At 39.6% G+C, this 26,024-nt stretch overlaps 2 protein-coding genes across 5 annotated transcripts in view; one reads left to right on the top strand and one right to left on the bottom strand.

Moving 5' to 3' along the window:
* The first annotated feature begins 582 nt into the window (after positions 1-582).
* On the top strand, positions 583-19,001 carry KLHL28 (kelch like family member 28). 2 transcript variants are annotated; one of them, XM_072428925.1, is made up of 5 exons: positions 583-699; positions 5,613-6,511; positions 7,548-8,012; positions 9,974-10,182; positions 10,964-19,001. In XM_072428925.1, the coding sequence occupies exons 2-5, from the start codon at positions 5,613-5,615 to the stop codon at positions 11,125-11,127; spliced, it is 1,737 nt and encodes a 578-aa protein (XP_072285026.1). In that variant the 5' UTR covers positions 583-699; the 3' UTR covers positions 11,128-19,001. The 2 variants fall into 2 exon arrangements, with proteins under 2 accessions (XP_072285026.1, XP_072285027.1); XM_072428926.1 differs by having other exon boundaries at positions 699-780.
* Positions 19,002-20,692: 1,691 nt separating this feature from the next.
* Positions 20,693-26,024, bottom strand: part of DORIP1 (dopamine receptor interacting protein 1) — a 16,603-nt gene continuing 11,271 nt past the window's right edge. For 2 of the 3 annotated variants that reach the window (XM_072427951.1, XM_072427952.1), the window contains exon 5: positions 20,693-24,835. In XM_072427951.1, coding sequence (XP_072284052.1) covers positions 24,652-24,835 — 184 coding nt within the window. In that variant the 3' untranslated portion in view covers positions 20,693-24,651. The remainder of the gene's footprint in view (positions 24,836-26,024) is intronic. The other variant, XM_072427953.1, reaches the window with a different exon arrangement.

Here is a 26,024-nt window from a genome sequence, read left to right as displayed (position 1 = left end):
AGTAATGGAAGTGGTCAGTTATGTGTAATAGGGCATCGTGTTTTGATGGGTTTTTATTGGTTTGATGATACCATAGCGCTGACATTTTTAGAGGTGTTAGCTACAAGTGTCCACCACATGGACCCACATTTTTGGTTTCCTACACCTTTCAAGAGAAATTGGGGTCCAGGCATTACAAGCGACCAGTAATGTGTAACAGGGCTTTTGGAGTTTTTTATGTTCTGATGACACCATGGCGATGAACTTTTAGGAAGTGTTAGCCACAGGTGTTGCGCCTACATTTTTGTTTTCCTTTACCTCCCTGTTCCAGAGAAATTGGGGTTCAAATTAGGAAAGAGGACAGGGTAGTGTAGTATGACATTTATAGTTTTGCAACCTGTCTAAAGGTAGGTCTAAATTTTGCATCCCAATGCTCCTTGCTATGTAAGTGGCCCTGGGAGGTCCCCAATTTGCATTTTCAATTTTTTGATAGAACTCTCCTGACAGCCTGCTGCTATAACAACGATTAGGCTCCGCCCCTTTGACGCGCTTTGCACGCTGGGAAGTGTAGTCCTCCGGTGATAACGCCAAGCAGCCACCATTATGTTTGGCTGGGTGGAGTCAGGCTGACCTGGAAGTGACGAGCTCTCCGCTGTGTTTGGGTTGTGACCAGAGAGGAGGCCGCGCTCGTGTCTGTTCCGCTGTCTCCGGGTGACACAGGTGTGTAGTCTGACCTGTCTGTGGCCACGGGGGCGGGGGACACTGCGCGGCTTCCGATGTGGTGACCGGGGGACACGACAGGTGACTGCATGCAGAGGGATGGGCACCGCACCTGAGACATGACAGAGGGGGCTGCTGGGGAGGATAGAAGTGCAAGGCAATGGATAAAAAGTAGGAACAGGTGACCTGTATGGAGGAGAGATGGCTGACACACCTGAGACAGGTGACTGCTGGGAGGGGGGGAGGTAGGTGACATGATAGAGACATCCGACAGGTGAAGGAACAGAGCTGGGACCAGTGACAGAGGAGATAGGCGGCATGGCATTGATGAATAGGACAGAGCTGGGTGACGCACCTGAGACAGGTGAGGTTCTTGGAGAGGAGATAGGTGACTGGATGTACAGTGGGTACATCTACCAATAGAAGAATTATCCGTCACCTGACTATAACAGAGCTCAAAACTGGGACAGGTGACTGTATTTACAGAAGCGATGGTGACACATCTGAGACAGGAGACACAGGAGACTACTGAATGGGGAGGGGGAGGGGGTAAGGTGACATGATAGAGACATCTGACAGGTGAATGGATGTCATGATCACAGAATGGACAGAGCTGGGACCAGCGACAAAGGGGATAGGTGACATGGCAATGATAAATAGGACAGATCTGGGCATATAAGAACTGGTGATGCACCTGAGACAGGTGAAAGTTGAGGTTATAGTCAGGTGAATAGTTATTATTCACCTGACTATAACAGAGAACAAAACTGGGACAGGTGACTGCATTTACAGAAGTGATGGGTGACACAGGAGACTACTGGAGGGGGTAGGTGACTGGTTGTCATGATCACAGAAGGGACAAAGGTGGGACCAGTGATAGAGGAGATAGGTGACATGGCATTGATAAACAAGAGCTGGGACAGGTGACTTCAAATAGGAGCTGGTTGACCCACCTGAGACAGGTGACAGATGAAGTTGCTGGAGAGGAGGTAGATGACATAAGAGACAGGTGACTACAGCAGAGCTGAAACCAGTGACAGAAGATAGGTGATATGACATTGATAAATAGGACAGCAAATAGGAGCTGTGTGACACACCTGAAACAGGTGACAGAGGAGACTGCATTTAGAGAGGAGGTGGGTGACACCTGGGACAGGTGACTAGATGTGACAATTGTTGTGAGTACATGGACAAATAGAGCAGAGCTAAGACAGGTGATTGCATGTACAGAAGACACACCTGGGACAGGTGACAAAGGATACTGCATCTGGAGAGGACATGTGACATAACTGATAAGACTGACAGATGACTGGATATGACAATCACAGAGTGGGCATAACTTGGACTAGTGACAGAGGAGATAGGCGACATGGCATTCATTATTAGAACAGAACTAGGACACGGGGATGCAAATAAAACCTGGGTGACACACCTGATACACGTGACGGATGAGGTTGCTGAAGAGGATATAGTGGATATAGATGATTGGATGTGACAATTGCAGAGGGGTATAGACAAATACATCAAAGCTGGGACAGGTGATTGTATGTACAGATGAAATGGGTAACAAACCTGAGATGTCACCTGACTGTAAACAAAGGGATACATAAAATATATCTGCATGTAGAGAAGAGATGGGTGTCAGTACTGAGACAGGTGACAGATGATTTCACTGGTGGAGAGCAGATAGGTGACATCGAGACAATTGAGAGAGGGAGATGCCTGCTGTGAAAATGAAAATGCAGACCTCTGGGGAAGGTGACTGCATTAAAAAAATGGCTGGGGGACACACCTGAGACAGGTGACACTGGAGATTCTTGGTGGAGAAGTAATGATAGGCACCTGATAGGTGATTTGATGTGACAATCACAGAGGGGAAAGAGGAACACATGATGGATGAGTCTGCTGGTAGATCGGAGTTAGATGATAAAACACAACTAAGACAGGTCACAGTGGATGCCCCAGGTTGATAAGCGATATGAAGAGATGTTTGATAGAGAGATGACTGCATGTAGAGAAGAGATGGGTAAAGGTACTAAAAAAGGTGATGGGGGCAATGCTGGTAAACAGGAGATAGGTGACATGATAAAGATGTCTGTTACATTGTATACAGCTGAGGCAGGTGAGTTTATTTGCGTGAGAGATGGGTGACACCTGACCGTCGATGCTGCTGGTAGATTTTAGATAGGTGACATGGCACACCTAAGAATGGGGATGCTGCATATTGATATGTGATTTGAAATTCCCTGACCATAACAGGGAGGCAGAACTGGGACAGGTGACTGCATATAAAGTGATGGATGACACATAATAGATAAAACTGCAGGTAGGTCAGAAACAAGCCACAGGTGATGTGACAATAACAAAAGGGACAGAAATGGGTGATGCATGACCTCCAATAGAGAAGAAATGGGTGAAGCATGACATAAGGTTGTTGATAGGTCTATAGAATAGGTGACAGATGAGACTGCAGGTTGATAGGTGATATGAGAGAGAAGTGACTAGAAGTGTCAATACCAAAGGGGATAGGGTGGGACAGGTAACTGGATGTACAGGAGAGATGGTCCCTGTTGCAGGGGATGAATGAGACTTCTGGTAGAGAGAAGATCAGAGACTGCATGTGACAGGAGGTGAGACTGCTGGTTGACGGGTGATAGTTGACACATTAAAAAAAGAGATATGATAGGCAGTCACTAATGCCACATAAACAATTGCAATTATAGTCGTTGGAAAGGATCTTTAACGATCCTTTCTAACGACTAGGATGCATGAACGATGCTGTACATACAGCACTGTTCTGCCCTATGCAGAGGGGGACAGCAACGGATCGGCACCTCACTGCTTGCTCTCCCCCTTCACTTGCATTAGGATCTATCGTCATTCATCATCCGTGGATCCGCCAGGACTGTCGTTCGTACGATAAATGACGCGTGCTGTACACACTTCAGATTCTCGTCTGATATCGTCCCTTAAACGATTATTGGGCGAGAACCATTGGAAGTGTGTACATAGCTTAAGACTGGTAGCATATCAGATTGCTGATAAACAGCAAATAACAGCAACACCATTGAGACCAAACTAAAAATGGTTACTGTTTGCCGAGGAGAGACTGCTAACACAGCTTACAGTGGCAATAGATGAGATTATAGCAATATAGGTGACACCAGAGACATTAGAAGGAGAGGTGACATGATGTTCCTGTAGAAGAGTGACATAGGTAAAATGACTGAGATAAGCGATGGATGACATTGCGTGTAGAAAGGAGCTGAACAACAGAGATTTGACTGTAGAAAAGCGACAGGTGTGGGAATTGTAACTGGAAAGATTAGAGGGATGATAAAGATGTGATTGTACATTAAGATGAGACAGATGGCTGCAGAGATGGAACAAGTAACAGATCTTGCTGTATAAATAAAATGAGTTGTTGAAAAGACATGTGACAGTAGAGACGTGACTGATATCAAATATATTGAGAGCTACATTCTGGAGACAGAAGTCAGGCAGTTGACGGCGGATAACAGAGGTCAGCATGGTAGTATATGACTGGTAATAGCAATGTTTGGATAGGCGAAAAAAATTAGCATGAGACACTCAATGGTTAAAAGACTGGATAACTGATAAGTGTTTCTTTATTGGAAATGTTACCAATCTCCCTGTTCTGGTGACATTTCACTACTTCCCACCACCCCTCCTGTGTGTTACTTCCCCCACCTCCTAGATTGTAAGCTCTTCTGGGCAGGGTCCTCTCCTCCTCCTGTGTCACTGTCTGTATCTGTCTGTCATTTGCAACCCCTATTTATTGTACAGCGATGCATAATATGTTGGCGCTGTTTAAAAAAAAAAATAATCTAAAATTGGCCGACCTGGCACCATATAGCCTTTTGCAAGAAGGAATTTTTTTGTACTGCCTAGTGGGCATACACACCATGGCCCAATTTTATCTCTGTAGCTCATTTGAACTCTTTTGGATGACCAGCCTTAATTATTAGGGTGAGCTGTACCCTAGGCTAAGAACAATAAATCAATTTCCAGGAGCTCATTTCAGAAAAATAGCAATAAAGTTAGCGGTTAAGCAGTTATACCAGAAACAGGGGTTAGTATTACATACATGCAAAAAAACTTCACTTCCTCATCAAGACACCTCTGCAAAGAGTGATCTCTAAACTGCTTGAGATTTTTAATGAAAAGCTGCCCCTTTTTATAAGGGTGTGTGTATATATATATATATATATATATATATATATATATATATATATTTATAAATCTATATATGTACATGGGTAGGACTGTACACAAATTCTAAAATGCTCAGCAGGCCAACACAAAATGTGTCATGGCACAAGGTGTGATATCTATCTCTGCTTTAAATTTGTAGCGGTGCCCTGATGCTGCAGTGTGACTCTACATGGATTTGCAACCGGTAAAGCAGTTTTTGTAGATTTTGTGCTGACCACCTAGCCTGTGCTGGGGGAATTTTAGTTTTCTTCACTTTATTGCCCACCCACACACTTCCTCTTTGCTTGATATAAATTTATCACAGTGCATGCAATTTTTTTTCTTTTTGCACTAGTCACAGAACCTGACCAGAAAGTTTAGCTTATAAAGGCCGTACAAAGCAGGGCTGAAGGTAAGTATTTTAGTATATGTGGGCTACTCTGAAGGGGTAAAAGTATCTTGAATCTACAGCTGACGTTGAATATTTGTTTTAAGTGAACCTGTCAGCAGTTTTACATAGTTAATAGTGGCAGTCTTCTACTTTTCAGGCACATTCGCCTGCCTCAAATCGAGTAAACAAGCACTTTTGTTGAATATAATTGTTTAAATGTATCCAACTATATATATCCTCCAGGTTATTGCCATTGTTTTCCTTGTATTATTGCCAGTTTGAGATTTTTGTTTTCTTTCCTTTTTAGATGGACCAGTCCTCTCAGTCCTACATGCTTGCCAACATAACCCACTTGCACTCAGAACAGCTTCTGCAGGGCCTGAATCTCCTCCGCCAACACCACGAGCTCTGCGATATTGTCCTCCAGGTTGGCGATGTCAAGATACATGCTCATAAAGTGGTGCTCGCCAGCATCAGCCCATATTTTAAAGCCATGTTTACGGGAAACCTTTCAGAGAAAGAGAATACGCAGGTGGAATTCCAGTGTGTCGATGAGGCCGCCCTCCAGGCCATCATAGAATATGCCTACACAGGGACGGTTTTCATTTCCCAGGAAACAGTCGAGTCTCTTCTTCCAGCTGCCAACCTGCTACAGATCAAGCTAGTGCTGAAGGAATGCTGTGCATTCCTGGAGAGCCAGCTCGACGTGGGCAATTGCATTGGCATTTCACGCTTTGCCGAGACTTACGGCTGCCACGAACTGTACCTAGCTGCCAACAAGTTCATTTGCCAGAACTTTGAGGATGTTTGTCAGACGGAAGAGTTTTTTGAGCTGACGAATTCCGAGTTGCACGAGATTGTTTCTAATGACTGTTTGAATGTTGTTAGTGAAGAAAGTGTGTTTTATGCGCTAGAGGCCTGGATCAAGTATGACGTACAGGAGAGACAAAAGTTTCTCTCCCCATTGTTGCACTGTGTCCGACTGCCTTTGCTGAGTGTCAAATTTCTCACCAGGCTGTATGAAGCTAATCACCTTATACGCGATGACCACACCTGTAAACATTTACTCAATGAAGCTCTGAAATACCATTTTATGCCTGAACATAGACTCTCCCATCAGACGGTGCTAAAGACTCAGCCTCGTTGTGCTCCCAAAGTGCTTTGCGCGGTGGGAGGGAAAGCTGGACTGTTTACTTGTTTGGAGAGGTAAGTTGCTGTGGGAAGTTAGGTGCTGCCATACATAGACATCTGACCCATCAAGAATGGTGTTCTCCCCAGCCCCTTTTAGCCGGCGCACTACCCGGCACTTTTAAGTAGCCGGGTGGTTTTTGGGTGGTTACTGAGTTGGGTCACAATACAGGGGCTTCCACCCGCCTACAATGTCTTCCCACCCAGCTTCTAAACATTTAGGTAAACACTGGTGTATTATATTTTCCTATTTTGTCTGGAAAATGTCTTTTATTTTCTCAGTCTTAAACTGAGCCTGAACCAAGTACAGTCTATTCAGTACAAATAACAGGTTCTTTTTAGCCTCTTTTCTGTGACCTCCCCCCTTTTACCATACTGTCTTTCAGACTGGAAGACACTGTGTAAGCTCTATGCCATTGTGTACTGTAGCCTACACAATGCACAATGGGAACTTCTCCCACATACCTAATGTTGGTTAGTCAAGCTCCATCCATTAGAAACCAAGAGAGATGGGGAGAAGGCTTCCATTATCACTTATTGCCTTCTGTGTGCTTACTGGGTGGATTCTATTTTATCTGTTTGCCCCGGTGATGAATGTTAAGGGAATATGGAGAAATTAGTTGCCACCAGAACAAGAATAGAAGGAAAATCTTTCAGCAGGGACAAGTGATCTGATGGCAACTGACTTGGGGGATTTCCCTTTGACTTCCTGTTTTATTTACAGGGTAATTTGTGAAGGAAACAAAGGGCACAGATGGCAAAAAATCCTTACTGGTTTTCTACATTTCTCTGTGCTAAGCAAAACTGAATTAATAAAAAGCTTTGGCTTTAAGTACATGTGTTTTTGAATACAGCTAATATAAATGCCTGAAAAAAAGGGAGAATGGACCACTTTGCTCCAATTCATACTGATAGGAGAACAGTAAGCATAATGACTTCAGCAATGTGCTGCTACTCCTTTGTAATCCAAGATGTCAAACTGTCATTTAGATTTCAGGATGATATATGTGGACCTAAATGCCTAATTTAGTTGTCACTTTATTTTCTCTTTCAGCATGGAGATGTATTTCCCCCAGGATGACTCTTGGATAAGCCTGGCACCTCTCTCAACACCTCGTTATGAATTTGGACTATGCACCCTGGACCAGAAATTGTATGTTGTTGGCGGCATCGCCACTGTTGCCGGAGGCATTGTCACTCAAATGCGACAAGGCATCAATTACAGAAAGCACGAGAGCTCCGTGGAGTGCTGGGACCCAGTCACCAACACTTGGACGTCAGTGGAGAGAATGAACGAGTGCCGCAGCACCTTGGGCACTGTTGTTTTAGCGGGAGAACTTTATGCCTTAGGTGGATATGACGGACAGTCGTGCTTACAATCAGTGGAAAAATATATCCCGAAAGCGAAGGAGTGGCAACATGTTGCTCCAATGATAAAGACGAGAAGCTGTTTTGCAGGCGCTGTGCTGGACGGCATGATCTATGCTATAGGTGGTTATGGCCCAGCACATATGAACAGGTACACTGTGTTTATTTTACAGCAGCCATTTGTTTATCCTTTGTAGCATTTACATCCTCGTGGTAGTAATTGGCAAGGGATTTAATTATCTATCTTTATCACTCTAAATACATGGTTGTTAGGGAAACAATTCTCTGAGTGTATCCTGGATTGGAAACACAAGATTATCAACATTAACTCTATTCTACAACATTTACAAAGTTTTTATTTTACTTTAGTTAGTAAAACTTTTAACTAGCAACTGATGTCCATCCTGAACTCTTTTCGTTTTGTAAACCTAACAGTTCAATTCTCCCTGGCCTTCATCTTTCAGTGCAGTTAGGTAAAAATCAGACAGATTTCAAGAATTGTAGCTGAAACAAAATATAATTTTTAAGTCCTATCAGAGTCCAGATTTGGACTGATAATTGTATATGTCTCTTTGGATTGTTCTTTAAAGAGACCTTTCACCACACTATTTATTTTATCACAGTCAAGCCACCCTATAGAAGGTAAAACCCTGAGAGTGCCTATGGGTATCATCATTTCAGATGCGACATCAGCAGCCCCCTACAGACCTAGAGCTATCATTTAAGTGACACTCTGTAGCATTCCATTTGCCTCCCCCAGGCAGCTACCCAAAAGGTTATGTAGGGAGAGGGGCGCTTGGCCAGCACAGACAATTGCAGAGAAGACCATGACATGCATATAGGAAGGGGCTCTGCAAAGGAATTGACTGTTACTGGATTAGGCACATTTGCCAGCAAACATTCTTTTCTATTTTGGTGATCAGGTTAAAAACATCAAATTACTATGCAACAAAATAATATATATGGATGTTTAATTTTTATGGAAAATTATCTAGGGAAATACCAGGTATGTTTATTTTTTAGGCAGTCTTTTTAACCTCCCTAGCGGTTCATTTCTTTCCGTTTTTTTATGTCTAAAAGCGGTACATTGTTTTCATGAAAATTTATTTTACATTATAACATAATAGTATGAGTATAATAAAGTTTTAAACACAAAATCATGTAAAAACAATAAATTGAATAAATTACCAAATCTATATATTTTTTGTTTGTTTTTTAAAATTTTTTAAAAATACACATTATACTCATACTATTATATATACTGTAAAATAAATGTTCTTGAAAACAATGTACTGATTTTACACTTATAAATCCAATGTAATCCATTCAAAACAGTTATTTTGTATGAAATGCAATACAAATGGATTTTGAGGGGTTTCTGCCTCAACATGCTTTTTTGATTCAATCATCAATGACTAAAGGTATTAAGGCAAGGATGAGTGTGACAAACCAGTGCATCTACCTTTAAACACGAGGGTCGGCAGTGGCAACTCCATTATTTCAGGTTTATTTTATTCAGGCAATAGAATAGGCTAAGAATAGGAAAGATCCTCAGTATTATTAGGAGCTAGATATAGTTGTAAAATAGCTTGCATATCATAGCAGATAATAGCTGTCTATCCTAAATCAATCCAAATTTTGCAAGGATAAGCTGTGAAAATCAAAAGTTTTGTTAAAAGCAAGCAAACTGCATATATAAATGAGTAAATTGGTTCATTAAATGACTATATGACTGTATGAAGACAGGAAGTGGTTTACATGTTGATTTCTTGAGGCTTTTTTCATATGAAAAGGAAGCTGAGTATTTGTGGTGTTACACTGTAATCAAACAAAACCTTAAAAAACATTCACAGAACACATATTGAGATTTCCTCTTTTGTAACCAGTGGTTGCTGAAACCTAGAATGACCAGGCCGAATTTGGGAGAATTTATAGGTTGCAGAACATCTGCACGTTGAAACCACTTAACTGTTAACTGTTCTTGATAAAGGTATTGACATCATGTTGATTACTGATGGAATATGATTGGCTGCTAGGGATTTAAAACATCATTGCACCTTTTGGTGTTTTTAATAATATTTGTTCACTCCATTTTTGGTTTCTTTAATCTAGTGTGGAACGTTACGATCCAGCTAAGGACTCGTGGGAAATGGTGGCGCCTATGGCCGACAAAAGGATTAATTTTGGCGTTAGTGTGATGCTGGGATTTATCTTCGTGGTGGGTGGACACAACGGGGTGTCTCACTTGTCCAGCATTGAACGATATGACCCTCATCAAAACCAATGGACAGTCTGCAGACCCATGACAGAACCCCGGACAGGTAAGGAAGGAAAGTGAAATATAGGATTAGTTCTCTTAATTATTTATAGTATAGGCCTGCATTGTTTTGAATGTTTCATTAGTTGTCTTTATAAATAATTTACTTGTTTGTGAAAACCTAGCACATACTTCATGTCCTATGGGGATATATAATAATTACACAAGCTAACACGGGAGGTAGATCCAAGATACTTATACTTCTTGTTTTCAGTTGTCAGTACCTTGCTTCACTGAACCAAAACCAAGTAGGGTTCAGCTATCACTGCCCAAAAATAAATATGTTGCAGAGGGGAGTAAATTACTCCCAATTATAGATTGCTAATGAAACTTCTGCAACATGGCTACGCTGTTCAAAGTCTGCTTTATTTACCAAATCAGAGGGTTGAAAAACAATGTGAATAAAGAAGGCCTAATTGGTGTTATTCATACCCCTTGGTTGTATAGACACTAGATGATAGGGGTCTGGATCTCTTCATACATTAAAATGCTATTTAATAAATTTTGTGAACCTGGAGTCTAGGCAGAGAAATGTTTCTGTCCGATGACATTCAGATAAAATTGGTAATATGGACCTTAATATTTCCATATTTTAAATCACCTCTCAAAAACTGCACAATACTAACATAGCACTTGTTGACCAATGTTGGACATCTCTGTTTGAAACAATTGAATTATGGTGATTAACACAGCAAAGTAAAATGTTATTTTCTAGAATAGCATATAAAGATAAAACCCCATATATTTTTTAATGAGCGATTTGTATTCTTTTCCTTTTCGGACAGGTGTTGGTGCAGCAGTGATTGACAACTACCTCTACGTGGTCGGTGGTCACTCAGGCGCGACCTATCTAAACACAGTGCAGAAATACGACCCCATCTCAGACACTTGGTTGGATTCAGCTGGCATGGCATACTCTCGATGTAACTTTGGTCTGACGGCCCTTTGATGAACATCAGCACATTGTGTAATAATATATTCCTGCATGAATGGATGTCCGAGGCCTCATCTCCTTGATACCGAACCGTGAAGACATGGAGATTCAGTACAGCTCTTCTGTCGAGTGAAAGCCTCCAACAGCTTCAAACACGGTCACTCTTCTGTAGCCAGTTATTCCTAACTAGCTTGACTGATTATTCCAAATGGTAGTATGCTCGAAACGATCTAAGATATTAGTTATTAAAAGGCATAGTATATGATGGTGTTTGCCAAGGCTTGGAACATATATCACTTGGCAGTACACATCCACTCTGTGGTGGCACACTGCCTTAGGAGTTAAAACTAGGAGAAAGCAGGGCCCATAGAAGCAGACACTTTTCTGTCCATGGTTTAAATCGGCATGCTGCTTCTAATGCCCAGCAGTCACCATGGATGGAGACTGCTAACCTAAGTGACTTCTGCCAAGCACTAGAAAAAGCATGAAGATTTAAAGGGAAATTCTGGCTAACATAATGTTGTTTTCAAGCAATACAAACATGCCAGAACTACCACTGTAATGATATATGTTGTTAACTAAACTATGCTATAATAAGATAGAAGACACGTTACACACCAGGGATCCATTTGTATTGTCTGCAGCTTTGGGTCTTTCACTAGCTGTATCATTTATATGCCCCATGGTTCTTATGTCTATTAGCATGCTGTTTACTATAGTGGGGGCGATCAACTCCACCCATTATAGGGTGTTAGCATAAACCCAGTCTGTTTAGAATAATACCATGGTGATTTACTGCTGTTAATTTGCAAACTCTTACAATGTGCTATGATCCTAGGCCTTCTGGATTCGAGTTGGACATCCCTGTTCTGAAACTATAGGCTACTTTCATTATTTTCCTCATTGTTCTTTTGCAAATCACAGACCAGTAGCTGGAAGGAATTTGAAAAGCAAGGTTAAGGGGATATCTGAACAGCCTTTGTCTGTGATGTGTCGTGTTCAAGCTACCGGCCCACCACCGGCAGAAGAAACAGGATAAAAGGGAACATTGTATGTGTGAAAACATGAAATCCTGCATGAATTGTTGCCTTTATTTTTTTATTATGAAGTTTAAGGTGTGAATAGATAATATTTATGTAAGGTAAAAAAATATATTCTTTAAACCATGGACCAGAAGTGTCCACTTCAGTGGCTATTTTGAGGGTTAATAAGGATTGTGATTTGCATGTGATACCCAGGGGAACCTAGGGTAGGCACAAATGAGAGAAGTATCTGTTTGCCTTGTAGGGTGTTGTACTCAGACCTTGCAAAGACTGCTCCTTCAATTGTGAACAGCAGCAGTGGTAGCTGGACATCACACAAGTGGTGATTGTGGTAACCAAGTGACAATTGTATATTGTATGAGAACAGTCACCGCTTACTGCCAATCCTGAGGATGTATGTTTACGTTCATAAAGAGCTATAGTCGCATTCACTTGTCTCTGATTTTCTCTTTTGTCCTTTATGCAGCTAAAAAAACAGTGCTGGCACAATCCGTGTTGTTCATAATCTATCAAATTCTACATGTTTCCTTTAAAGTGGGAGGGAAAAAACAAAGTCTTATTCTAATCTTGTCATTTGGGGATCCCACTGCTGCAGAGTATATATCTTACCTACATGGAGATTGACATTTAAGGTGCCCATACAGTGGTCGATGAGTGCATGACCCAGTTTAAAACAAAATGTCTCCGATATAAATTGTTTGCATGGCATAACAGATATACACCTGTTGGGCAGGCCGTTGGCGTGCTGCAAACTCCAGGGATTAAAAACAAGCTGCAAATGCACCACATAATGCACACAGAGTCTAAAGGCATACTTTAAAGAGTCTTCTTGGTTGATCTGAATTCGGGTAACCTTTTAGGAAAATTTTAGGTTCTGGGATGGACACCTCTCCATGTAATGCTACCAATGTATATTCTGCTCTGAAGCAATATTGCCATTTTGACATGTTCTCTAAAATTCTCCCCCTTTCAGGTCTATGTACCCCTAATGCTGGAATTGTAATGTTTGTTTGTTTTTCTCAATATGTGTGTTTGATGTTTTCTTTAATACAAGTATAACTTTCTTAATGCAGTTCTGCATGTTTCATGTAGAAATTGAGCTTGATACGGTTTTTCTGCATTGGCTAGAAGATAAAAAAAATATTTTTGGGGTAACGATTGGTATTTGTGTAAGTAGCATGCTTGTTTTGGGTCATTGACTGAAAAGTACCTAAAGCAGACCCTTTACTAATATTTATGAAAATAGTGGTACCTTGTTATAAGTCCCCTATCCGTTCCAGATCCTTGGACTTATACCAAACAGGACTTACACCAAACAAATTTTTTCCCATAAGAAATACAAGGAAAATGATTATCTGTTCCCATGAAAAAAAAATCCTATTGGTATTGGCATATTATACATTGATGGGGTTGTATAAAAAATGTAAACACTGTTAAATACTAAAATATATAAATACAAAAGCAATTAGATGAAATAAATGAAAAAAAATGAAATAAAATGAAATAAATGTACGAGTCGAGTGCCTACTAGGATTGGTCTGAGAAGGGAGGAGGAGGAGATGGTATGTATATCACAGAGAGTTAGTGCGGGTTGTTTCCTGAATGGTAGCAACTGGCGTACAGACGCGCGTGGGCAGTCGTGGCTTTGTCTCGAGAGAGGTAAACAAGGGTAGCGCGGGGTGTTATGACTCCTTTTGACCCATACAAGTTCCAGCACACGAGTCCTATTCCAAACAAAGGTTGTTGTATACCAAGCAAAATTTTTTGTGTTCCAAACAGGATATATACCAAGGTAGACTTATTCCAAAGCAGACTTATACCGAGGTACCATTGTATAATATAATGTCCCTACAGGCACATTAGAAAAGTTAACATTTGTCAGTTTGTAGGGCAGAGGTGTGAAGCGACCCTAAATGTCTTCAGAAAGAAAGGAGATTTGTTTTTCAGAACTCACGGCACTTTATGTTCGAAGTAGAGTTGATTTCAGAATGATGCACATGGACTTTTAGATGTCTGCTTTAGTGTATAGTTCTGAAAGGTTCAGACCACTGTAAAGCAATATTTCATGGGGATTATTATGGACACTCACTGGTTTATATCTTGTGAGGATTTCCCCACCATAATCCTGGCTGTGTCTGTTGGTTTTGAAAACCACATCGCAGTGTTTTCTATTCTGTTGCATAAAATATATTAAAAATCCAGCATGGACCCCTTTATAATGAATATGGCAGTTCTGAAACCCTAAGAACTAAAACACCACCGTAGTCGCTCACAAATATAACTTTTAGCTGCTGCCAAAAACTAAACGACCAGTTTAAACACTGCAATCCATGTCCATGAAAAATGCTTCAACTACTGATGTTAGATTGAAATGTAGAAGTCCATGTACACCAGTCCAATTGTCTATTAACTGTTTCTTAAGCATACATGAGGTCATTCGAGCAGATGTGATTAATGCTTACCATATTTTACTCCTATTTGTTTAATAAACCAGCACTTGTAAAGGATTAAAATATGTTCCATGTCAGAACATGACTTTCATTGTAAATGAAACTGAAAAATCATCAGTCTACTTGGCAGAGAATAAAATATTGGGCTTCATGCATGTATGTTTGGAGTATCCCTTTACCTGTGGCCCTTTGAATGTCTTCCTTCTAAGTATTTTTACTTCTAAGTGCTTTAAAGCGTTCATATTATTACATTTGTTTATAGTCTCTTGTGAATAGTTTTTATAAAATGTAGCAGCCAATTAGATATTATAGCATTCTCATTTCCTAAAGGGGATGTATCATATACTGGTATTAGAGTGAAGGAGGCCAAACTAACTTAAGTCTTGCAGAAGTTAGGCAAACCTTCGCAAATATAACAATGTTCTGGTATTTGAGGCTGAAAAAGTGTCCTGTACAGAGACTTGGCGTGTTCCTTCCTCCTGCAAACAGCACATGCAGATGTAGGTCAGAAAAAAGGCTTCTGCCATGTATATGATAGGACATCTAGGGCAGCAATTTTGTTAGGTATTGTAGAAGAGTTCCCTGCCAATTCTGCAATTCTGTATACAGAGTAGAGCCACAAGCCTAGACGTTGTGGGAAAGTTAACTACAACCTTTGAGTACCGGTAATTGAATGATACCGTTGAAGCCTGTGCCCTATATTTGAGGGGCTTGGAAGTTATGCATAACATAGGCACGTGCTCCCTTAGTTGAACAATAGCAAAGATTATTTTAGAGCTTTGCCTAAATCCAGAGGAAGTCTTATTCACGCTTGCTGTAGTTTCTGCTAGCTCTATACATGAGCAGCTTCACTTGTAGATGGCCAGAATGTCCTGCTTTAAATTAACAGGTCCACTTTTAAGCATGTTTGTTTTACAGCAATAATATAACTATATTTGCCTTTAAAAGTTTAATATGTAGTCCTCATTGAGAATACAACAGTAAAGGGGGATTCCTAGTTTAAATGCTTTTTCTTGAGAAATAATACAGTAGATGAGTCATCCAATGTCCCTGCCTAATTTACAGTGGGGTACTCCAGGGATTACATTGCAATTTAGATCTAAGTCTGGCCTCTAACATGCAATGGTGCTTTAGCTTCGGTGCATGTGTGGCTGTGCTGCAGTACCAGAAATTCTCAGAAGGAGGTGCTGTGTGCATCAGAGAGAGTTTCAGCGGAGGTATACCATCCATTTGGACCGCTGTTTCTCAACCAGGGTTCTGTGGAGTCCTGGAGTTCCCCCAGAGGTTGCTAGGTTTATCTACCATTAATGATCCTGTTTGCTATCTATTATAGTAACATTCTTCCCCACTGGCCAAGCAGTGTATGAAGCATTATTCCCATCAATATACTGTGAGCTGCGGATAAAGTAATTATAGAAGGGGTTTCCAGAAGGATCTGAAAGTTATTTCAAGGGTTACCCCATGTTAAAAACATTGAAAAAGGCACTTTTAGGCTATAGTCTGAACAGCATAGACTGGGATGGGTAAGTGATGCATTAGCAAGACATAGGTGATATTTTGGATATTAGGAGCCCAGGGGCACTTGTAAGTTATTGTGAGGGGTCGTTCATGTTGAGAAGGGTTGATATAAACTCATATCTGTATTTGTTTTTTTAAAAAACAAAACGGGGCAATGTTATTTATGGTTGTTAGATCCTTACTTGCGGTGTACTAAGCATTATCCTCCTATTCATGAAGTAAAATTCAAGTCACTTTAAACAGACTTTTCTGGTATCTCTTTTCACAGTTCCTTTGTTGGTTGGTAATTGTTGTATTGTAGCATATAATTGATTACTAGATGCAAAAATATTCCAAAAACTGGCCTTAAATCCATTGTTCTAATTTATTTCACATTACAAAACCTGGAGATTTGCTATTCTTGTCTTGTGTTTGGTTCATCATTCACTTACACAATGCAAACTCCATGGAACTTTTTAGCAGAATGTGTATTGAAAGAATTTAGCAGGGGATAGGCAAACCCCTGCAACAGGCTCAGTACACCAAAGCAGTGATTCTCTATCAAGGTATTTTTGTAGTTACAGATAAGTTATTGCCATTCATATCGGGTTCACATTGAGATTCAGTGTGAAGTCTGTTGAGGAGAGCTGGCAAGGGAGTTGTTTGAGTAGGTGAAACTATTCCAAAATACAAAATAGTGATTACTTTTTAAAGTGCCCACCCAACGCACCCCTTGCCAGCTCCAAGGGGATCAGTGCCATTCCTCCCTGCGTCATGTAAACAGTGCTAGACCTAAGCACTTCCCATAGGGAGCAGTCGTGCTCTTCTCATACCTGAAACCATATATTACTGTTGCTGGCTATGAAAAGGAAAACCACAGTACAGAAGTATGGCCAGTCTTTTGCAAAGATGCTCACTTTATACTGAACTCCCCATTTCTTGCAAGAGTAACAACTCCATACATAATGAATATTTTTGCTTGTGAACAGAACATTTTTAGAAGAATAATGGCTGGTACAACCTGGTGGTAACACCTTAATTTTTCTAATTTGGTGACATCAAATTAAAAAGAGAATAAAATAGATGTTTCATATTATATTACTATAGTAAAATTTGATGCTTCTGTTCTACACATCTTCATATAGAAAGTCACCATTCAAAATGCTGTGGAATAAATACAAGGTTTGGGTCCTGCATTGTCTCGATTGTTGTCTACAGTGGGAGACATTTTTCCAGTTCTGGGAAAAGAAATTTGATTCAAGCAGGAAAATATGTACATTATGATGTCAAAACAATACTTCCCAAGTCAGAATAAACATTCAAGACTTTTAGCAAATCTACTGTTCTATTGAAAGTGACTCATGAATTCTCAGCACTCACACGATCAGTCCTGGTGTTGTGTTATGAAAAACAATGTTGGAAAAAGTAAAATATTTTATGTTTATTATCATGGGGCTAGTAAAGTCTTTTCTGGGACTTAATCTTTCCTTGACTTTTGTTCCTACTATGTGCAATGACAGAGCTGTTCACTTCCCATCATTGTGTGAAATACAGAAGTACATCAAACATTACATACAAAGCAATGTCTGATGTTCCCACTTATGTGTGTTTTGTTAAGGCACCGCTGCATACAGTTCTATCTGTTTTTGTGTCCTTCATTCAGTGTAATGAATAGGGGCAGCATTGCAACAGACAGCCATGCAAGCTAGCTGTATGTTGCAGTATAATTCATGGCATCTCGTTTTCTTGTGGAATGATGTCTAAGAGCTTGTTCAGACCTGGGGTAAAAAACAAAAATGTGGGCGTTACGGCTTCTGGACACTTACTATGCACAGCTAGGTGTGCAGGATCATTTTCATGCAATACCATCTTTATTTGCAGCTGCCTGTATTGGCTGTTTTTTAAAGCCTAGTTCAACCTTAGCTCTGAACAATCCCTAAGGGTGCCCTCATTCGCAAGAATAGGGCAATTGATTATGAATAGCCTTAGAGAATAATAGGCCCCAGTTGCCTAGTAACTAAGACAGAGGGACACAAAAATGTTTTTTTTTCAATGTAAAAGACACATTGGGGTTCAAGCGTTTCAAGTCCCTCTAAAGATAATTACAGATAAACATTGACAATTCCTGATATCTAAGAGCTTCCTATCTCACATTAAATGGCATTATAATGTGGAGGTTCAACCTGATTTTGAATTGATTACAGTAAATCAGAATATTGGATGTCAGTTCATTGGCATCATGAAGCCATGCTCTTCTACAAATAATTGGAAAAAGTTGTCCTTGATGATTAGATTCCTGCTGCCATTTTTCCAATGAGGGGTTAAAGCAAATTTCCATGATAAAAAGACAATATTTTTCTTTGTTGCCTGTCAGTATATTTTTTAGTCAATGAAAAATACCAATTTTTCATTTCTGATTTCACACCTATGGCATGGACAACCATCTTTCCTTCACTAGAAAAGGGACGCTGGCTATTTTACAAATGGCGCAATCTGATTGGGAGAGGAAGAATATAGAATGGGCACGTCCCCGTCTTTCTACATTGACCTTGTGTCATTACTATGCATTTGATACAACTCATGAGAAAAGGAAAAAATCTTACTTTGTTAAACTTGCTATAATTAAAGATATTGCCACTCCTCAACTTGTATTCAACTGTAATAGATCCTTATTCCACTCCATTATGTCAGCAGTGAGGTACATTACATACGCTTTCCATGGCCATTTTATACATGTACATATGTTCCTATATCTTCAAGCCAATAACTCTTTGTTTACAAAGTTTCCTTTTTTTATATGTTTGTTTATTATTTTTCTTTCATGCTATGTATTCTCTATGTAACTATTGTTTTGGTGCAATTGTAAACTGTTTAATAAATACATAGTAAAATCAGAAAATGTGTGAAGTGTATTATATATTTATGGAAATTATGTTCACTTGGAAGATTTCCAAAATGCAGATTTACACAGGTGATGAATACACTGACCTTGTTTGTATATTACATGTCCAGAATTGCAAGATTTGGTGCCAGGACATTATATTGGTTTGTTCTGCGTATTACCCAATTTTCTTTAATTTAGTAGATGACAGGTGGAATTACTGCTGGTTGTTGTAGCCAACAGCTTCAATCTCTCTCCAGGTTTTGTAAATTTGTAACACATTAAAGTTGTCCTTATGCCTGCCTATATTGATCTTACATACCACATCTATTGGCTCAACCTAAAGAGATTAGTAATGCAAGTCTCAGTTACAGTCATCCTTTGGAGTATCCGTGTGTCATTTGCTTAGTAGCTTCATTAAAGACCCTGTAATATCAGTTTCACCTGAATGCATAATGGCAGGTACATATTTGGTGGACTTGGCCCCATGTACGCCGCCCGTGCAGATGTATGTACAACCTTAAACACGTGGTCTTGTTCTGCACTATACTATAGCAAGATCTTGAAAGGCTCCACATCTCATCTTTTATAGAAAAACAGGAACAATATTTAATAAAAAATTTACAGTTATATTTATCTACACTGAGTTGATAATTGTGGGCCTTCCAGTTCTGACCTATTGATATTGTAGTAGTAACAGAACTGTTATCCTCTACTTTTCCCTACTCCCCTTATTTTTCTAAACCCCTCCACTCTTTCCTTCCCACTTTTTCTCTCTTCTTTTTGTTACCACTATTGTTTTTACAATGTTTCTTTATACTTTTCAACATCTCTCAACACATCATACCTATAATAAGTGTATCTTGCTCTGTTAATACATCTGACTTTGCTTTCAAACATTACTTGACATCATTAAAATACAAATGTTCCTTTATTCCATGTAATATTATATTACTGTCTTTTTCAAAGTTGAAGTTAATTTGCTTTTAATTGCTGTTGTTCCCTTTCCTTCCCTGTTGATATTAAATGAAACCTGGTTTCATTGCATACATTGTTTTAGACCCAGTGACACCAATAGGAAATCTTAGTACATTTTCTTTTACAGGTGGAATGAGCCTGCAGAGTGTTGTAGTAATTCTCATATGTTTTGCTGAGTCTCCATGACTAAAAAATAAATCAATGAAAAAATTGCATGGGCAAATAACAGGGCTGAAATATAAAGGGATAGATAAGTTTGAATGACCTTCAGCCAAGCAAAAAGGCAAATTTTACATAGCTAACAGGAGCCTGTACAACAGGTTGGACATGTGCAGAAGGAGCTTTTTCTTCATTAAGGGGGAAAAAATATTGATGGGCATTGAGATCGGCACCTTTTTTCCCCATCTACCGTAGGTTACTTCACCTGATCTAATGCTTGCGCAGTGCAAGATCAGGTGATTTAGGTGGAAAGATGGCAGCACTCCCTCTGCGCAGGGACAAAGGAGGATTCCAGGATGGCACGGGACCCAATCCAGGAAACCTCCGGAGGTATTGACGTGAATGTAAATGTGCGTGGGTTTTTTTTTTTTTTTTAGTTCCGCCTTAAACTGTAGTGTAAGTCCCCCACCTATTACACAAAATACACATTTACACTATGTAACACTCATTGTCTGCACATTGTTTTCATTCATTTCTCAAACTTGATGTAAAAGTAAACTCTGACCAAAAAAAGCATTTTCATTATAAATTTATTTTTGTAAATATAAAGTGTACAAAGAATTACAAAGGATTGCATAGATTTTTTCCCCAACCTAAACATCTTTGCCAAGAAAACTATACACAAATATATTATACATTGCAGAACTACCATAGTCCAAATATTCTTCTTGGATGCCAAGTGTGAACAAGCAGCGAGCCCTTAGTAAAAATAAAAAAATAAAATAATAATAAAGTAATAAAAAAATAACAGCATTGGTTGAGAACCGATTGTATGAAAAGAATGGAAATTTTAGAGGAAAAAATTAAATTCTAATACTATAATTCCTTATTGATATCTTCTAGGAGACATACAAAAAATGCTAGGTGATTGGTTGTCTCTGGCTTCAATATTTTGTCACTGACCTGCAACAAGAATAAAGATCAGGAATGCCAGAGTGAAATCTGCATTCTTGTCAGTGACTTTTGGAAGGCCCTGGATCTACAAGTCAGCCAGGAAATTGGTGTTTTCAAGTGCTGAGGCCAGCAATGGTGAATTCTTCTTTTGGTGAATTCTTTAAAAAACAAAATTACTTTCTGAAGTCATTCCTATAAAGACATACTGTTTTCTGATCTGAAATGATATATAAAGGTCAGCTGACAAAAATATCAGGCTGTTGTGTGTTCTAATGCTGTCTATTGCTTTCCTTATCTCAATGCAATATATTTGTCTCTGACATATCTATGAAAATAATATTGTAGTACCAAAATACTTTGAGGTCTTGGTAATCTCAAACACTAGAGTAGCCATTAGGCTAGAAAACAAAGTAAGTTCTAATTCTCTCTGTCCTGGTTACCTCGTATATCATACAAGGGGATGACGGTACATCCTTTCTTCTGATATAAGCAAAAAAAACCTGGCATACGATTGGCACTTATGAAGTAGCCCCTGCATGTCAGATACGCACTGTGCCTAAAATGTATTCAAACCTAAGAACAAAGATTGTACCTGTTGCAGCTTACCAGTTCTTAGATGTGATGACTGCATTAGTTTTCTTTCTTAGGGCTTTTTTTGTCTCCTGCATTTTTCTCCCAGCAGTAACAAACATTCTGAAGGATGACAATGCTCACTAACTGTAAAAACCACAGAACAGCATTGTCAACTTATCACAAAAGTGTGCTAAGGATACAGCTGATTGGAGCAGCAGGAGAGTGAATATTTGCTTTAAGTTTCATACCAGGTAAGCTGTAAACACATGTATTGAATTAAAACAGGCATGTTGAGGTAGCCATCTTGTAGGTCTTCCACACTGAAAAACTAAAACCCTAGCACATGCATACTGGCAGTCACCGGGCAGCATGTTATATGTTTTACAAGCCTGAGAGTTAGAAAGTAGAAAATATTTCATTTCTTAATTCAATCGCCGCGAAGTTAAAATACAACAATGTATTGCACTGATAGGCTGGACATTGGAACAGAGCACAGAAGAGATGCATGTAAGCTAAATACATTCACAAATGTGCAGTGGTCACACTATGATCACACCTGCTTTCAGTCCAAATAGCATCCAAATGGTGTTTACCATAGACAGCTTGCTCTGCATACAATAAAGGAGAACCGAGCATGGACAGCGCCTTAAAGTATGGCTAAAATCACACACAAATATATACAATTATGTGGTTGTTGTCTTTTAATAATTCTTAATATGAGGACTGTGACTCTATGAATGTATTTAACAGATGAACTTTTTCCAGATCCCACCAAGCAGATACTTAGCTTGGCTTTACTACTAAAAGGGTGGTGAGGATAATGCTTCTGGGTATGGAGGTGAATGTGATTTAAGCTACCTACACACTTGCAATGCTTCTCATCTGATAATCGGCTCAGGGCCGATATCGGACGAGAATCTGGTGTGTGTACAGCGCCCGTCGTCCATCGCCCGAACGACCATGCTGGCGGATCCACGGATGATGAGTGATCGTAATGGAAGCGATGGGAGAGAGCGCGCAGCGGGGTGCCGCTCTGTTGTTCCCCCCCCTTCCCTCTCCATAGAGCAGAACCGTGCTGTATGTACAGCACTCGTTCATGCATCGTGCAGTCCCTAGTTGTTGGAAAGGATCATGAAACATCCCTTCCAATGACAATTATTGCACGTGTGTACCCATCTTTACTCCATGTGACAGCTCTGTGCAGAATACAAAAGGAGAATTAATAGCCCCCATGGCACCTAAAAGCAAATTACAAAGGACAGTTCCTTATAATCCCAGTTGTCCAATAAAGACGGTGGGGAGCGAGGAAAAAAAAGTGCTGCAGGGATACCTGTTGTATTGACCTGCATGAACAAAGCAACGGTTGACTTTAAAGTGGAACTAAAGTCTTACTGTGAACAATTGGCGACCTGGCAGGTTTTTATTCCAGAAAGGGACAGAAGATATCCTTTCTGCAATAAGTGTTCTTACCTCTCTAATCACCACCGAGCTGTCAAATTTCACTGAGCAACCTGGGAATGAACAAACTCAGTTACGTCATCCCAGCCCGGCCAATCATGATGGCTGAAAATCAATTTCAGGAAAGAAGAATGAAGATGACAGAGTCCTGCAAAGGAACAGTGACAAGTGAATATTGCAGGTATTATTCTGCTTTTGAACAGGTACAGATATAATGTACACGGGATTCTACTTAAATGGCTCAAAGAATGTGAGCTGAAAATAAGGTCATCATTAAATATATTTCATTGCATTTGGATAGAAAGTCAGGTGAGGTCACTGAGTGGCCACCTTACAAAACACACTACTACAGAAGTGTTTATACACCTTAAAGTGCGTGCACAACAGGTACAAATTAAATATCAACTTTGACAAAACCTTTTATACAGTGTGGAAGGAGGTGAAGTGGGGTCAGTGGAGTCTCAGCTCTGAAAATAATATGAAAGTAAATTATCTTTGAAATTAATTATTTGCTGTACTTAGAAGTCTTTCTAATGTTTTCAAGTTTATATATTAAAGTAAAAATCTAAATGTAGTCAATATAACCAATGTATGTGTTCGTGTTTAGTTTATGATATTTGTTTAGTTTTTATGAACTTTGCTCATTACATACGCCGGCTCTGCTTCCCGCTTTGTAATGTACAACAGTCCTGTGCCTTTCTGACCAAAATGAAAGTCAGCCTTGATGTGCTCTGCCATTTGATGCAGCGTTAAAGTGAAAGCAAAGAATATGTGCAGTTGGGTATGGGTGACATATAGGTGAACCTGTCCTGAAAACAGATATCAAAAATGACCATAGTACCAAAGCTCTTAATGCTCTTAAGAAGCTATAGGCTCTGAAAGAGGTGTTTAATGCCAAAGTAGATCATTTATTTCCTCTCTGAAGAAGACATTTAGCCGCTAGGAGCTCAGAGAAGACAAAATGTGAGTGCTGGTGGCACCAACAACCCGACTTCCTTCCTGCCATCCGCATAAAATCTTTTTGCTGGAATCCCTCTTAAAAATAAATTTAACTAGTTTTATTTTACAGTAGGGAAAAGTTAGAGCTTATTTGTTTTGTTGCTGTGCTCTGTTGGGAAGATTTTTCTTTTGTAATGAAAGGAAATCACTCCACATCGAGTGTAAATTTTCTCTTATTAAAAAGGAGTTCCCATAGAATTATTTATCCATATCACCAGCAGCGGTAAATCTTCCGGGTGGAGACACACAAACAATATAAACCTGACATAGCTTGTAACCCTTCCCTGCTTCATCCAAAACTAAAAAAAGTACACTTTATTGTTTTAACTACCTGTTGCACACTTAGTTGGAGGCACATACAATTTCCTATAAACATCTCAATTTAAATTGATCAGCACCAACATAATAGAAACCTGAAGTTATTATACTTAACTTAAAATCAATATTTAAGTTTTTTTTTTTCATCTAAAATTTCCTTTTTATCATCCCTTTAGAAACAAAAAACATGTTTTCTTATGCATCTGCTATAACAATCATACTTGCGGGGTTATTTTTCTGCAGCACGCACGTATACCAGAGAGGACAACAGTAGAAGCTCCGGGGGTTTATTTAACAGTACAAGGTTGACATTCCTCAGGCCGTCATAATGCATCCAATAGCCGTCAATCTGGAAGGCTGCTGAGTAGTGATGCTCGTCTTTGTTGAAAAGAGTGGCCCCTTCCAGCAGGTATCTAAAAGGAGATTGCATGACCTGTGTTAGGCCAGATTCACCACAATCCTTTGGTTTTAATACCTTAAATCAGTAACACGAAACAAGTATACAGATGAGGAAGTATGTAGTATGGTTAGGTCAAAGGTTAGCACTCTCACACTCTGCATTGGTTTCCCCCACGTTCCAAAAACTACCTAACGTCATAATTGGTATCCCCTCAAATTGACCTTAGACTGTGGTAATGACATTTAACTACGGTAGTAACACTACTTTGTGAGAGCCTTTGAAGGACAGCTAGTGCCATGATTATTGATTTTGTGAAGTGCTGCGTAATTTGTCTGCGCTATATAAATACAGTATAATAATAATAATAATAATAATTACTTTAGCTTTCCTGACTTGCATTTTTGTGCCATCCAACTCTCATTTCTGGATGGAGCAACCTCATCCAACTTTTAATACAAAGGCTATCTGTGAGCTTACGTGATATAATTTTTGTACAAATGGTATAAATTTAATTGATCGTATAATCAGATTGTAACACGTACATTGATCTTGAGCAGCTTGACAAATTCATAGGTCTTATACACTACACTGATCAAAGATTTTGCAAAACTTAAATGTCCCTCAAACCACATTTGTACATTTGTAAGTGGCCATGCAGTACCTTCAGGGATTCTAATTGCCATCCCTAACTGTATTTTTGGGACTGGTGATGCTGGCACAGGCATCAGATAATGCATTGTGGGATGGAAAGAGAAGTGTACACTTTTGACTCTTTACTAGGGGCTGCTATAGCTGTATGGGAAGATGGCCGGGCACATTAAGGGCTTGTGTCAACTGCTTGTGGCCTAGACATCAGTTTGACACCAGTATGAGATGCTTTTGAGATCACTCAGAATTCATTATCAGATAAAATGAACATGCAGGTGATCTCCTGACTGATATTTACCTTAAGTTTTAAGTGGGTTTTACATCCCTATAGACTTGAGGGTTCACTATGACCTCTAAACCTCTGAGATGTTTGCTTTAAATAAACCCAGGGCAAAATGTGAGAAATTATACATAATACGACATAATGCGACATAATACGCAGCACTTTACGTCACTTTATGTCACTAGCTGTTTCTCAAAGGGGCTCACTATTTAATGTCCCCACCTCAGTCATTAAGTCAAAGCTCAATTTTGTGGGGAAGCCAATTAGCCTA

Source organism: Pyxicephalus adspersus, chromosome 12 (genome assembly GCF_032062135.1).
Source record: "Pyxicephalus adspersus chromosome 12, UCB_Pads_2.0, whole genome shotgun sequence".
Lineage (NCBI taxonomy): Eukaryota > Metazoa > Chordata > Amphibia > Anura > Pyxicephalidae > Pyxicephalus > Pyxicephalus adspersus.
The sequence above is the reverse complement of the archived record's forward strand: the minus strand, read 5'-3'. Positions and strand labels throughout refer to the sequence as shown.